Source organism: Echinops telfairi, unplaced genomic scaffold (assembly GCF_000313985.2).
Source record: "Echinops telfairi isolate 266 unplaced genomic scaffold, ASM31398v2 ScPeMD7_7457;HRSCAF=8495, whole genome shotgun sequence".
In the NCBI taxonomy this organism is placed as follows: Eukaryota; Metazoa; Chordata; class Mammalia; order Afrosoricida; family Tenrecidae; genus Echinops; species Echinops telfairi.
The window spans coordinates 44,205,295-44,218,352 of NW_022111357.1; the positions used below are offsets into that span (position 1 = coordinate 44,205,295).

At 60.9% G+C, this 13,058-nt stretch overlaps 1 protein-coding gene and 1 pseudogene across 1 annotated transcript; one reads left to right on the top strand and one right to left on the bottom strand.

The window, feature by feature from the left end:
- The first annotated feature begins 201 nt into the window (after positions 1-201).
- On the top strand, positions 202-3,846 carry C1QTNF12 (C1q and TNF related 12). Its single transcript, XM_004705498.4, has 8 exons — positions 202-584; positions 1,716-1,832; positions 1,940-2,051; positions 2,140-2,291; positions 2,763-2,871; positions 3,181-3,271; positions 3,391-3,469; positions 3,658-3,846. The coding sequence occupies exons 1-8, from the start codon at positions 408-410 to the stop codon at positions 3,754-3,756; spliced, it is 936 nt and encodes a 311-aa protein (XP_004705555.3). The 5' UTR covers positions 202-407; the 3' UTR covers positions 3,757-3,846.
- Positions 3,847-11,469: 7,623 nt separating this feature from the next.
- LOC115872763 lies at positions 11,470-11,979 on the bottom strand (annotated as a pseudogene).
- Positions 11,980-13,058: the final 1,079 nt, after the last annotated feature.

A 13,058-nucleotide genomic window follows, 5' to 3' on the forward strand; every position in this document is an offset into this window, starting at 1 on the left:
GTGGGGAGGGTCTCTAGTTCCCACCCCTTCTCGGGTGCCTGTGGGGCGGCCTGGGGGTGGCTGCGGCTGACGATCACTGGCGCGTGAGCCCTCCCCCTTGGAGCGAGCTGGCTAGGTTTGGGAGGGAGTGGAGGATTTATTTGGCGGGTGGAACAGGGAGGGCAGTGTGCAGAGAGGAGGCTGAGCTGGCGTGACCAGGCCGTGGGGGCTCGGGACGGGAGCCTTTGAAACCCACATCGGCTCTGCGCAGACATGCAAGGGTGCCCCGGGCCTTCACCCAAGCAAGGGGTCGCCGGGCACCCAGTACTGCAGCCGCTGCTTCCCTGAGTGGACCCTGCTCCAGGTCCCAGCACTGCCGCTCTGAGCACCAGCCGCATTCCGTCTGTCTCTGTGGGGAGCCGCAGGCCATGTGGGGCTGGGCATGGGAGTGGGCCTTGGTCATGGCCCTCCTCTGGCCGCAGCTTCTGCTCTTTGGGGGTGTCGGGGCCCGACGGGAGCCTAAGCGGCCACGGCAGCCCAACCAGCACACCATGCCCTTCAACGCCACCCTCCCCAACAGCCAGGAGCCGCTCAGCTCTCCCAAGGTAGGCTGGGTGCACGTGGCCCCAGGAACACCCCTTTGGCAGCCCCCTGGACTGGGGAGGGACTTCAAGCAGGGAGCACCCTCCTCCTGGGAAGCCTGTGGTGGGGGGTGGGGGGTGGGTTCCCACTAGGGCTGCATGAACTCTTTGAAGCTCCAGGCATACCTGGAATCATCTGCAACAAGGTGTAGTGGCCATAGCTGTGATTGTGAATGTGGGTGGGGATAGGGAGGCTCCCCGGGCAGCCTGTGCCGTGGGGAATCTGGTGCCACAGAGACAGACCCCGGGCAGTCTGGACCTTGCTCCCTAGGTTCCTCAAGCTGACCCAGCCCCGCTCACCCACAAGGGAAGCACCCAGGCTGTGGCCCAGCCCCTGCCTTTCTGACATCACATGTGTAGCTTGCTTGGGGTCTGTCTGAGAAAAGAGACCATGTTGGCCATAACCCTAGGCCCTTGCCCCCTGGGCCAGGGTCTCCTGAGGGGTCTTGGCACCGACCCCAATCGCTCAGGCCCCAGGGTACCTGGCAGGTCCCGGCCAGCCCTGGCAGCCTTTGATCCCGCCCGCGCTGCCTCCCAGGGCGTCTCCATGGCGGCCTGCCTTGCCTCTCGGCCCACGCTGCCCTCCAGCCTGAGGCCACGTTTTCCAGACGGGCAGGCTCAGAAGGATCACATTGAGGAGGGTCAGGGCCTCAGGGGGCATCAGAGTCCAGGGCGTGGTCCTACTTGGCCCCTGAGCAGCACCACCCTGCTGTGGTTTCCCCTCCAGGTCTCTGAGAGGGGGCACCAGGTCATGTGAAGTTGGTGCTCCAGGCTGGCCCTTCCAGGCTATTCCCACTGTGGGAGTGGGCTGTCCTCTGCCTGTCCCCACCACCTGGCCCCTCCTGCTCCCAGTTTCCCCTGAGCACTGAGAAACAGGGCCAGTAGGAGCGCCACCCCACCCCACTCCAGCCTAACCCTTCAGCCAGGGCCCAGGCCAGGCCAGGACTGGGGGCCATCTGACAGGCAGTAGGGACAGGTTCAGGGACACAGGCACCTGGTCAGGAAGGCCGACCTCGCCATGGCTGTCAAGTACCCAGCGATGCTGCCCTCCCCTTGGCTGGTGCAGTGTACTAGCCCCCCTCCACCCCCGCACAGCCACCTGGGACCTCGGGGCCTGAGTTCTCAGACGCCCACATGACATGGCTCAACTTTGTGCGCCGGCCTGATGATGGAGCCTCGAAGAAACGATGCCGTGCCCGGGACAAGAAGTCGGTGGGTCCTGCCCGGTGCCCCCCTCCCAACCCTGGCCCTCCCAGGCCCTCTGTGACCTGTTCAGTGTCCCATTCCCAGCCCTCACTTTCTCCTCTGCCTGCTCCTAGCGAGGCCTCTCGGGACCCCCAGGGCCTCCTGGGCCCCCTGGCCCTCCAGGGCCCCCAGGTGCCGAAATCACCCAGGAAGCCCTTCTTCAGGAGTTTCAGGAGATGCTGCAAGGTGAGGCTGCTGATGTCCCTTCCCCACAGGCCTGGGGAGCCCTGACCATGTCCTGTCCAGCACTGGCCACCTGTGCTTGTCCCCACAGAGGCCACAGAGCGCCGCTTTTTGGGGTTGCTGGGCCCACTGCTACCCGAGGGGCCAGGCAGGCGACTGGTCACCGAAGCCTTTCACTGCCAGCTGAGGGGCCCTGTGTTGGTGGACAAGAAGACGCTGGTGGAGCTACAGGGCTTCCAGGCAGTGAGTGAGGAAGCTGGGGAAGCCAGGGGACTGCGGGCAGTCAAGGGTGATAGTACGGGGTGGGACACCAGACCTGGAAGGTGAGGGTGGCCCGAAACAGATTTAGGGGCTCTGCCTATGCAGACCATGTCCTGGTAGCAGGACTAGGAGCAGTACCCAGGGGGGGGTTATAGGCAGGTACCTCCCTTTGGAGGGGCTCATGGCCTCAAAACCAGGGGCAGACACCCTGTTAGGCAGCTCCTACTCCCCGTGAGATTGAGGGTTAAGGGCCTGGGTGTGGGGCTATGGCCAGGCCTGGGGGTGAGGGGCTGAGGAAGGAGTGGGTCAGGCGCCAGGTGTGGGCTGAAGGGTAGGCTCGGGGGCTAAAAGGCTGGGTGTGGGGAGAGGGCCAGGCCTGGAGCGTGGGGACTGAGGACCGAGGGCTAGGGGTTAGGCCAGGCCTGGAGCCATGCTGGTGTCCTCCCCTCACAGCCTGCAGCCCAGGGTGCCTTCCTGCGGGGCTCGGGTCTGAGCCTGGCTTCAGGGCGCTTCACGGCCCCTGTGTCTGCTATCTTCCAGTTCTCTGCCAGCCTGCACGTGGGTGAGCGGGAGGGGTGGGGTGGAGGGTGGAGGGGCAGCTCCACCCAGGAGTCCCAATTGGGAAGGCGGGTTGGGGAGAGGAGATCCTGTCCAGGGTTGGGGACCCACCACAGGGAGTGCCCCCTGAGAGATCTCTGCTTTGGGAGGCGTGGTGGGGCACAACGGCCCTCCTTGTTCTGTCCTGCCACTGTCCTCCCTGGCAACCCCTTCCGGGGTGCGTCTCAGGCAGTGGGCCCTGGGGCCCCTCCCCTCCCTTCCCTGGCTGCACCCCTCCCTGGAGGGCCCACTTCAGCCCCTGCCATCTCTGCAGACCTCAGTGAGGTGAGGGGCAAGCCCCAGCTACGGGCTCGGGACACGGTCCGTGTCCTCATCTGCATCGAGTCCCTGTGCCACCGTCACGTGTGAGTGGGGCCGCCTAGACCAGGCGCCAGGAGGGGTGGGGTCAGCCCTCTCGGTGGGGGGGTTGGGGCCCAGCTGGCCACTGGGCCCTCACCTGTGCCAATGTGGGGTCCCCCCCCAGGTCCCTGGAGGCCATCTCGGGTCTCGAGAGCAACAGCAGAGTCCTGACGGTGCAGGTGCAGGGGCTACTGCAGCTGCAGGTGAGCAGCAGGGGTGGGGGGCAGCGAACACCACCCTGGAGCCTGCCCCAGAGAGTGGCTCCTTGGCAGGGAGAGGGGCGGCTTTGCTATCGGGCATGTTCTTAGGCACCAAAGGCTTCCCTCTTTGGGCGGGGTGGCTGGCTTCTGGGGCCCCTGGCATCCATGACGTTCTTGGGGGTCATCCTCAGACTGGGCAGTCCGCCTCTGTCTTCGTGGACAACGGCTCCGGCGCTGCCCTCACCATCCAGGGCAGCTCCAGCTTCTCCGGCCTGCTGTTGGGCGTGTGACACCAGGAGGAGGAGCGCTGCCCCGGTGTCCTCCGTCCTTACCCGTGGTCCTGACAATAAAAAGTGGGCGACGGAGCCCCATCATCCTCAGTCCTCTTTGCTCATTGTTCTACCCTCGGGGCACACACAGCCTAGGGGCCCTGGGGACTTCCTTGTCCCATGCTCATACTGTGTCTGCGGGGTTAACACTGAGAACCCGGTGCCCCAATGACCCCTGGAAGCCACAGTGGTTGGCCAGCAGAAAGGTGGCCTGATGTAACCCTGCTGGGCATAGAGGCCAGCAGGACCGGGGGTGAGGTGGGATCCCCCTGTCCCTGAGATGCAGGTATGATGACATGCCAATATCTGGGGTGCAGGTGGCAAGTTTGGGGGGTGCTCGCCGGGAGGGGGGTGCTCTTGGGAGGCCCATGTCTGTAGCTGGGGAGGTGAGTCACATGTAGGTGCACTGTGAGGGCAGGCAGCAGGCTGCATGTTTGGGGCTGGGATGGTGGCCTGAAGTTCAAGTTTAAAGCCCCCTCCCCCAGCCCCTGGCTCCAGCAAATTTAGACAAAAGAATGTAAATTGGCCGAGGGGGACGTCCAGGGTTTCCAGCCGCTGAGATAGCATCTCCGGTTGGCACCTGAGCTCCCAGACAGACAGACTGGGCTGGGGGACTCCTGGGGTAAAAGGCAGTGGAGTGGGAGTCGGGCAGTAGGAGGGCTTGGAGAGCCCACTTTCAAGGCCCATCAAACTAGGGGTGCAGGGACTCTAAGGGGCCAGGCCAGAGGGGTCTGGAGGAGGCTGGAAGACAGGCCGGAGCCGGCCCCCACCTTCCTAACTGCTAGGAGCACAGGAAAGCCCTCCTCCAAGTGGCTGCTGGGTAATGAGGGTATTGAGGCTGGGTAGGGCGGGTCCCGGTCCACACAGCTGGCTGGTGTAGGGCAGGGTGCTAGGGGGTGATCTCTTGGTCTGAATGGGAATGTCAACATGACCTCCGAGGGTCAGTGTCCTCAAGGAAGGGGAGGTGGAGGGCACACAGGGGAGCCAGAGGCTTGAAAGGGGCATCTGGCCGTGATCATGAGGAGTCTGGTGGCACAGTGGTTATGAGCCGCACTGCTGATGGCGAGGTCAGCAGTTCAAAACCGCCCGCTGCTCCTCGGGAGTGAGACGGGGCTTTCTACTCCAGGAACGAGTCAGCCTCAGAAACTCTCAGGGCCTGCTCTACCTTGTTCTCTGGGGTCGCTGTGATTCGGCATCACGTCTTCCCCCGTGATCATGACTCCCAGGCCAGGCAGGAGCAAGACGTAGACCGAGGGGCCTGAGCAGCCTCAGCTGGGGAGCCCTGCCTTGGGGTCCGGCCTCCGCTTGGTGTCCCCTTTGCAGCTCATTAATAAGAGGGGTGGGGCCATGCCCTCCACAGGAGGGGACATGGAGTCTGCACCTGTGGGGTGGGGTGGGGGTGGCTGCAGGAGAGGTGCCAGAGTGAGGAGCCCAAGGTGTGAGTGCGTGTGTGTGCACGTGCGTGCATGTGCACGTATATATTGTGTATGCATATGGTCATGTGTGTGTGCGTATGTGTGCATATATGTGTGTGGTTGTATTTATGAATGCGTATGTATGTGTGTGTTAGGTGTGTGTGTTTTATGTGTATTGTGTGCATGTGTGCGTTGTGTGAGTGTTGTGTGTGCATGTTTTGTGTGTGCGTCTATGTTTTGTGTGTAGTGTGTGTGCTGTGTGTTGTGTGTGCATGTTTTGTGTGTGTGTGTGTGTATGGTTTTTAGCGCGCGTGTTGTGTGCGCTAGTTGACATTGAATGGGGGGCATAGACCCTGGGTAGCAGATGCCCTTTTTGAAGCTTTGGGGTCCCCAGGGGTCCTTTCTTTGCCTGATGCCAGCCCTTGACTGCCCTACCCTCTAGGGCCAGCCCCCAAGATGGTGGGGGTAGGGGGGTGCCCCTCTGGTGGTCCCTTGAAACCAGCCATCTGTAAGTGGGCAGGGCTCTTGTTTCCAGGGGGATGACTTGTTTCCAGGGGGACAGGGACCTGGAGAGGCTCAGGAGCCCCGGCTAGGGCTGAGGGAGAGACAGGGAGCTGCAGGAGAGAGGTGTGGGGCCAGCCCAGTGCCTATGGGCAGGGGGCCAGGCACAGCACAGCCTGTCTGTCATCCCCATCTCCTCCTCTCCCTCTTCCCCCTTCACCGCCCTCCTAATGGGGTCCTTAACCACGTTGCTGTGGCTCCCCTGGAATGCCTCATCTCCAATGACACCCCCACCCCCACCACAGGGGTAGGTCTGGGCAGTTGCTCAGGGGAACGTGGCCTGGGGAGGCGCAGACCTAGGGCCAGGCCAGGCGAGAGTGGTGAGAGTGGTCAGCTTGGAGGATCCAGTTCAGGGGCCAATGGAGAGGGAGGCCCGATGGCTCCCCTGCATCCTCCTGGCTCTGTTTCCAGCTCTGCCCTACACCTATCCAGCCTGAGCAGGGGGCCCGACCACTGGGCAAAGCCAAAGTTGCTGCTGCTGGGGGAAGGGGAAGCCCCTCCCTCCACTCTATAGCTCCCAGCATCCCTTGCCCCCAGCCTCCAAGCTTCAGGATGGCTGGGTTCAGAGCCAGAGTGGCCAGCATGGTGCCGGGTGGCCTCAGGTTGACATGCTGACCTCTCCGCGCCCCTGAGCAGAAGGAGCCTGGATTGGCCTCACCGCCTGACCCCAGGCTGACTTCCCAGAAGCACCATCTGACCCCTGCTGTCTGCCAAGCTCGGGGCTGGAGGGTGGATCTGCTGTAGGTTGTAGTGCACAGCCTCCACCCATCTAGCTGGACACTGCCGTCCAGGGCTGGCCCCAGTCTCAGGGCTGCAGTCTAGCCAGGCTGACCAACCCCTTTAGCCTGCCACGGCCCAGGGGAGGCTGGGCCCGGGACTGAGACCCTGGCCCTAGGGCCTGCTTTGGTGGACATTCCTTAGTGTTGGGTCAGAGCCAGCGACCCCCACCCCACCCTCTCTGCACTTCCTTGGGTTTGGGTGCAGACAGACTGGCTGGGGCGGCTGAAATGTTCGCTGACCAGGGGCACCAGCCAACCCTGGGGAGGTGGGGGCAGGCTGTGGGCTCTGATGCTGCTGGCTGGGCCCCTCCCTTCCCTGTGGCCCTCCCTTCCGGATGCCAGGTGGGCTGTGGGGTGGGGGGAGGTTGTCGAAGAGGTCTGTCCACCCCAGCATGGGCCCTGGGGTACCTGGGAGAGGTGTGGACCTTGGGATGTGATCAGAGCAGGGCGGCCCTTCCTGACTTCTGACCTCACCCCCAGCAGTAAGCACAGGCCTAGAGGTTCTCCAGTCCCACCCCCAGCCCCACTCCCTGACCTGTGTTGGGGGAGGGACTGGCCCCGTGATCGTTGCAGCACTCCAAAGACTGAGCTGGCACGAGAGTATGTGGGGTGCTGACATGGGTGCTTACGCCACAACCCCACCCCTTCTTCAGGTCCTGCTTCCCACTTAACCAACAAGCCTGCATGTTGGCCGCATGGCTGCAGAGCTAGAAGGAATGCCCAGCAGGCTGTGTTGGGCGACTCTGACTTGGGGGGCCCTTTGGGAGACCCCATGTGGCATCAGGTCCTCCTGTAACTTCACAAGCCGAGGGAGGGGCTGCGGCAGCATCAGGGACCCCCCAGGCTGGTTCCTCTGAGGGAAGGTGAAACTGGCCTCCTCTCTCCGGCCTCTGCTCAACTCTGATGCCGGCCGATCCGCCCACAGAGCCTGACTTCTCTGCTGGCTTCTATCATACTCACAGTCTTGGGTTTTATCAGGGAAGTAACTGGTTACCATTCAGAATCAGAAATGGTTCAGGGTACAGTTCTTTTAGTCAGAAGCGTCTCTTCTCAGCTGTGCCCCCAGACACGCCTCTCTCTGGCCCCTGGTCTCTTGGCCCCTTGGCCTTTGCCTTGTTCAGACACATGTTAAAAAGCTCTTGAGCTTGGCCAATGAGTGCCCAGAGGCACTCCAATTTTCACCCCCACGCAGTCTCCTGCCCGAAGCTCAGCTTTCTCACACTGCGGACCAGGAAGCCCATGCATCCTGAGGTCTCCTGGTTTCATGCTACCTCGGCTTCTCAGACTCCGCTGCTTACTGTCTCCTCTGCCTCCAGTGACAGCTCTCCCACTCTGCCTCGTGGTTCCAGGAGGTTGGCCGTGCAGGGACCCTGGACCTCAAGGCTGCCCCCACGCCTGGCACTTTTTCTTGGTGGGCACGAGGCCCCTCCTGCCCCTGGGGTGGCTCCTTTTGAACCTAGCAGGATGGCAACACTGCTAATCCCTTTCTTAGAGTTCCACACACTTTGTTTGGGTGCCAGGCACTGGGTTACATCTTTCACAAGCTATCGATTCCCCTGGAAGGGGGGCGGGGGTGGTACAGCACCTTATTTGCAAAGGCTCCCAACCCCCCAGTCATTTGGTGGGGGCTGCCAAAACTAGCCCGCTCACAGCCAATGAGTCCATTCTGACTCGGCGGCCCTGGAGAAGCTCGGCCCCTGTGGGTTACGAGACTGTCCTCTCTTTTGCCCTCGGAGGGGCTGGTGGGTTCCAACCCCAGACCTTGCGGTTAGCATCCTGAGGCCACCAGACCACCAAGGCTCCTGAAAAAACTGGCTCCAAACCAAAACCCAGCTCACTGTCATCAAGTCGATGGTGACTCACCGTGACTATTGGACGGGCAAGAACAGCCCCTGTGACTTTCCGAGGCTGTGACTCTTCATGGGAGTAGAAAGCCCTGTCGTTCACCAGAGGAGCAGCTGGTGTTTCGAACTGCTGACCTTGTAGTTAACAGCAGAATGTGTACCCACTTTGGCACCGAGACTCCTGCAAAGACTAGCTAGAAGGGGACATACTAAATAATTCACTGCGCTGGGCAGGTGTGTGGGCCCGGGCAGGCATCTGTGTCTCTGAAAACCTCTCTCTTCCAGCCAGGGATTTGCTGCAGCTCAGGGTATATGAGGGGCTTAGGGGATCTCTGCAGCCTGGGGTATCTGCTGCCTGGCTCCTGGAGGTGACTGCGTGGCCTGGAAGCCTGTCCCTGCGCCCCCTTCACTCAGCACAGCCGGTGTCTGCTGCCACCTCCGCCTGTCAGCCTGGGTCTCTGGGGGTGCACCCAGGTGAGCCTGACACAGGAGGACTCAGGGACAATAGGCCTTTGTCTGGGAAGGTTTGGGGTGCAGCCCCGCTCTGGGGCAGTGACTCATGGGTTCCTCTGGGAGCTAAGTGCAGCAGCAGGTGTGATAAAATTGGTTTTGCAACAGCTGAGGTGTGAGCCATGAGCCTGGGGGCAGGGGTGCCACCTGGGTCTGCTGCCCCCTGCATCGAGGCAGGAGGAGCCTGGCCGGGGGGGCCCCCAGAGGCTGCCCTGACTGCCAGACTATGGTGGAGCGAAGAGAAATTGGGAGATGGGTGTCATAGGACCTGAGTGTGGGGTGAGGAGAAAGTGGGGACCGCTGTCAGAGGACAGAGCATCATTCCGGTCTGGAAGTGAGGCGCCTCCATCAGTGCCCCAAATTCCTTCTGGAGCCTCAGCGGCCTCCCTGGTCCCCATGGCCCCCCTTGATGTGGGCTCAGCCATGGGGGTCCTATCTCCAAGTCTGTCCCTAGCAGTGGGGGGAGCAGGGCATACACCTCCGCAGCAGGACACACCAAGGTCGTTGGCTTGGGGGCTGCGTGGCTGGCAAGCCCTCCTGTGAGGGGGCCGGGGCTCAGTGGGCCAGCAGGAGCCTGGCTCTGCGCTCAGGGTGTCTGGCTGGATGCTGAGGCAGGGATACAGGGCCCAGTGGGGGTGGCTAGCAGGCGGAGACCCTCTGACGCCATGGGAGGGAGGGGCTGGGGCTTGGGTTTCCTCCTCGGGTCACCAGGCTGGGTCAGGCTTGGGTCAGCAGGCTGGCGGGGAGGGGCCCTGCCTGCTGGCTGCGCTGTGGCCCCCAAGGCTCCATGGGGGGGGGGGCTGGCTTCGTGCCCGCCCTGGGCTCCTGTCCCGCCAGCCCGCCTTTGAGGTTTGGTGGCCGACGCCCGCACTGTTTACTCAGGAGGCTGAGGAGGCCGGGTCCGTGGCGCCCACGGTCACACTCTGTGGCCTCTGGCCTCTCCCCAGCCTCAGCAGTCAGGCACCAAGAAAGCCCTGCTTTTGCGGGGGGAGGACACTCTTCCCCCTCTCCCCTTCTCCCCCCGCCCCATCTGACTCCCGTTGATTCGTCTGCAGCCTGGGGCAGCATAAAGGGCAAACCTGTAGGAAGGCTGGGCTGGTCGTGGGATCACTTGGACCAGAGGCCTCTGTGGCCACCATCTGTGTGCAGGGAGCAAATGCTGGGGTGGGTGCGGGAGCGGCACAGGGGAACCTGCCTGTCCGGCTGAGGGTCCGTGATGGGGTCCCAGGGCAGCTAGAGCCCCCTTCTGGAGCTGTGGCTGTCTATGGGGAGCCGATCCTGGCCGTGGTCCCTGACTGTACCCCCACTGTCTCCCCTCCCCCCTCCCCAGAGAGGCCTTGACTAATCCCCTCACTCTCCCAGCTCCCCTCAGTGCCCACCCCCTTCCAGTCTCCAGCCCCATCGTGGGTGCCAGCCCTCTCCTAGGCTTGCTCCTCTCCAGGTGGCAGCCAGCTGGGGGGGGTGGGGGCAGAGGGCGGGGGTTGGATAGGGTGGGATGGGAAGGGCCCCTCCCACTGGTGAAGGTGTGAATGAGAACATACTAGAAGGAGTCAGACACATACAGACATGCACAACACAGAGCCGGACCTGCACCCCCTCACCTCCTCCCGTCCTCCACAGTCACTTGTGGTGGAGTAGAACTAACTGGGACTGATCCAACCCTTAGATGGAGGGTCTTCTCTGTTCCTGACCCTGCCCAAGACTCCGGAGCCCACCAGGGTCAAGCTAGAGGCTACCTACTGCAGGCTAGGGCAACCACCCACCCCTTCCTGCGCCCCAGACTAGTGGCCAGTCCCTGCCCCGCCCAGCCCATGGGCAATCAGGCCAAAGTACAAAGGCTGCTGGCACCAGCTTGGCTTGGGGTGGGCCACCTTCCGGAGGGAGGTCCAGGCCTTTCCCAGAGCAGATCCAGGTCCCTGCTGCTCAGTGGTCTTGATTTCATCAACTTGAAAGCAGTCAGGTCCCGAACGACACCTTCACGGAGGACCACACTAAAAAGAGCTTTCAAAAAAAATTTTTTTTAATTGTAAATTATGTGGGTGGTTATCTTTCAGATCATCAACTCTGGAGTCAACCGTTTCCATGAGAATCGATCCCCTCAATCGTTCACACACGTTCCTGGCTGTCCCTTCTTCCTCTAATAAGACAGCTTTTCTTTTTTTTTTTTTTACAAAGAAAAGAACTGGTGCCGAGATGATGCAGAGAGTAGGGATCGGACCCTCTGCCTGCTGCTGGGGAGAAGGTTGAGACTGCACTCTCGGTGAAGACAGTTTGGTCATTCCTCAGAAGGTCGAACCAGACTCGCCACGTGACCCCGTGGTTCCTCCAGGAACCTGCCCCGAGAATGGAAACCAGGTGTTGAAACAAACACATGCACCCACCTGTTCACGGCAGCCCACAGGTGGAAACAGCCCGTGTGTTCCTCCACAGGAGAGAGGAGGGACAGTGTCCAATGGAAGGCTATTCTGCCGTAGCGTGGAATGAAGCATCCACAGCACAGCCGCTGTAACGTGGAGGAAGCTGGACTTCATGCTGGGTGAAAGAAGCCAGGCACAACCAGCCGCCCTAGCTGGGCCCATAGCCCTGATCCCAACTCTGACCCTGACCTCTACTTCCACCACCACCACCACTGCCTTGGGTCCCTTGGTGGCGGTTTCCACGGCCCCCAGAGCCATATTGCTGCTGCTGTTCAACCTTTGGGCTGGGCCACCTTGGTTTCACACTTGCTTCCACTGACAGTGCGAAACAAAGCCTCACCTCTTGTTGGACTTTGGATCCATGGGAAGTGCCACGGCCTCCATCTCCCCAAATCCGTCAGAGGATCCCCCGATCTTCTCCTCGGTGGCCTCAGGATTCAGACCCGCCAACGAAGATTTTCTTCACCGGGTCCTCCTCACGGCCATGGCCTCTTTGGGGCCGACAATCCGCCGCTCCAGCCGGTGCTCCTTTGGTCTAGTCCCTGCTCCACGCGTTAGGATCCATTTCTATGGTACAGTCAACGACCTCTCCAAATTTGGCAAAATAGTCTTTCAGATCCTCTTTGCTGGTATCCCAGCTCAGGCCACCAACAAACATTTTGTTTTTAAAGCTCATTTGCACTCTTTCTTATACATGTAAGAGCCTCTATGGATTTGTTTCTCTAGTCGACCCAGACCAGACTAACACAATCGTCTTTTAATCTCACAAGAGATACAGGGAAGAACAGGGCGCAGACAAGGAGGGACCCGGCGGCCACAGAGAGAAAGAAGGGCTGGGTGTGGACCTCTTTTGTACCGAGGGCCCCTGAGCTGAGAACCTCCTAGACCCAGAGAAGACGGGTGCCAAGGCACATGAAGATCACCCAGGACTGCTGGGCTCTTAGACATGGGAAGGAGACAGAACTTTCCTCCAGAGCCAACACACAGTGAGAGGAAGCCTTCTTCCCATGGAGCCGGCACTCAGAATCCAGACGTTCAGGCTCTTAGACTGCGAGGGAGCACATTTCTTTAAGGCTATCCATTTGGAGGATTTCTGTTATCCCAGTACAAGATAATGAACCCGTGCTAAACAGCCTTTAAGTCAGCCGTGATAAAAGAATACACACTATCACCAATCCTTGTAAACTCGCCTTTTGACACCACTCTAAACAGCACCGCCCAGTCTCTCGGCTTAAAGAGAAGATCCCTGACCCTGAAGAGAAGACCTCCCAGGCAGACTCAGCTTCGACAGCACCCTGGTCTTAGCATGTGAGGCCAAGATGAGAAATTCACATATAAACCCAGGATTTCTGCTCACTCACTGAGAGAGCTACAAGAACTCAAACCCAAACCCAAGCGGGATCCACTGCCATTGAGTCGGTGCCAACTCACATGGACTCTTCAGGGCAGGGTGGAAACCGTTCCTGTGGGTTTCCAAGGCTATACATCTTTCCTAGAGCAGACAGTCTCCTCTTTTTCCGGAAGAGTGGCTCATAGATTCGAACTGCTGACCTCTTTCAATTAATGAGCAAAGGCGTCACTCAGAGGACAGAGGTGCCTGGCCCAGACGGTAGCGTTTCCCATGGTCTCACCTGCACGGGAGCTAAAGGAGGAAGTCTGGAGGAAAAGGGGACGGTGTCGGTGAGGAAGACGGAAAGCACCATGGTGTGCCGCAGGAATAAACGGTCACCGGTCACC

Coding starts and splice junctions, on each gene's coding strand:
- C1QTNF12 (XM_004705498.4), top strand. CDS start 408: ATGTGGGGCTGGGCATGGGAGTGGGCCTTGGTCATGGCCCTCCTCTGG. Junction 1,833..1,939: donor GTGCCCGGGACAAGAAGTCG/GTGGGTCCTGCC, acceptor GCCTGCTCCTAG/CGAGGCCTCTCGGGACCCCC. Junction 3,272..3,390: donor TCCCTGTGCCACCGTCACGT/GTGAGTGGGGCC, acceptor GTCCCCCCCCAG/GTCCCTGGAGGCCATCTCGG.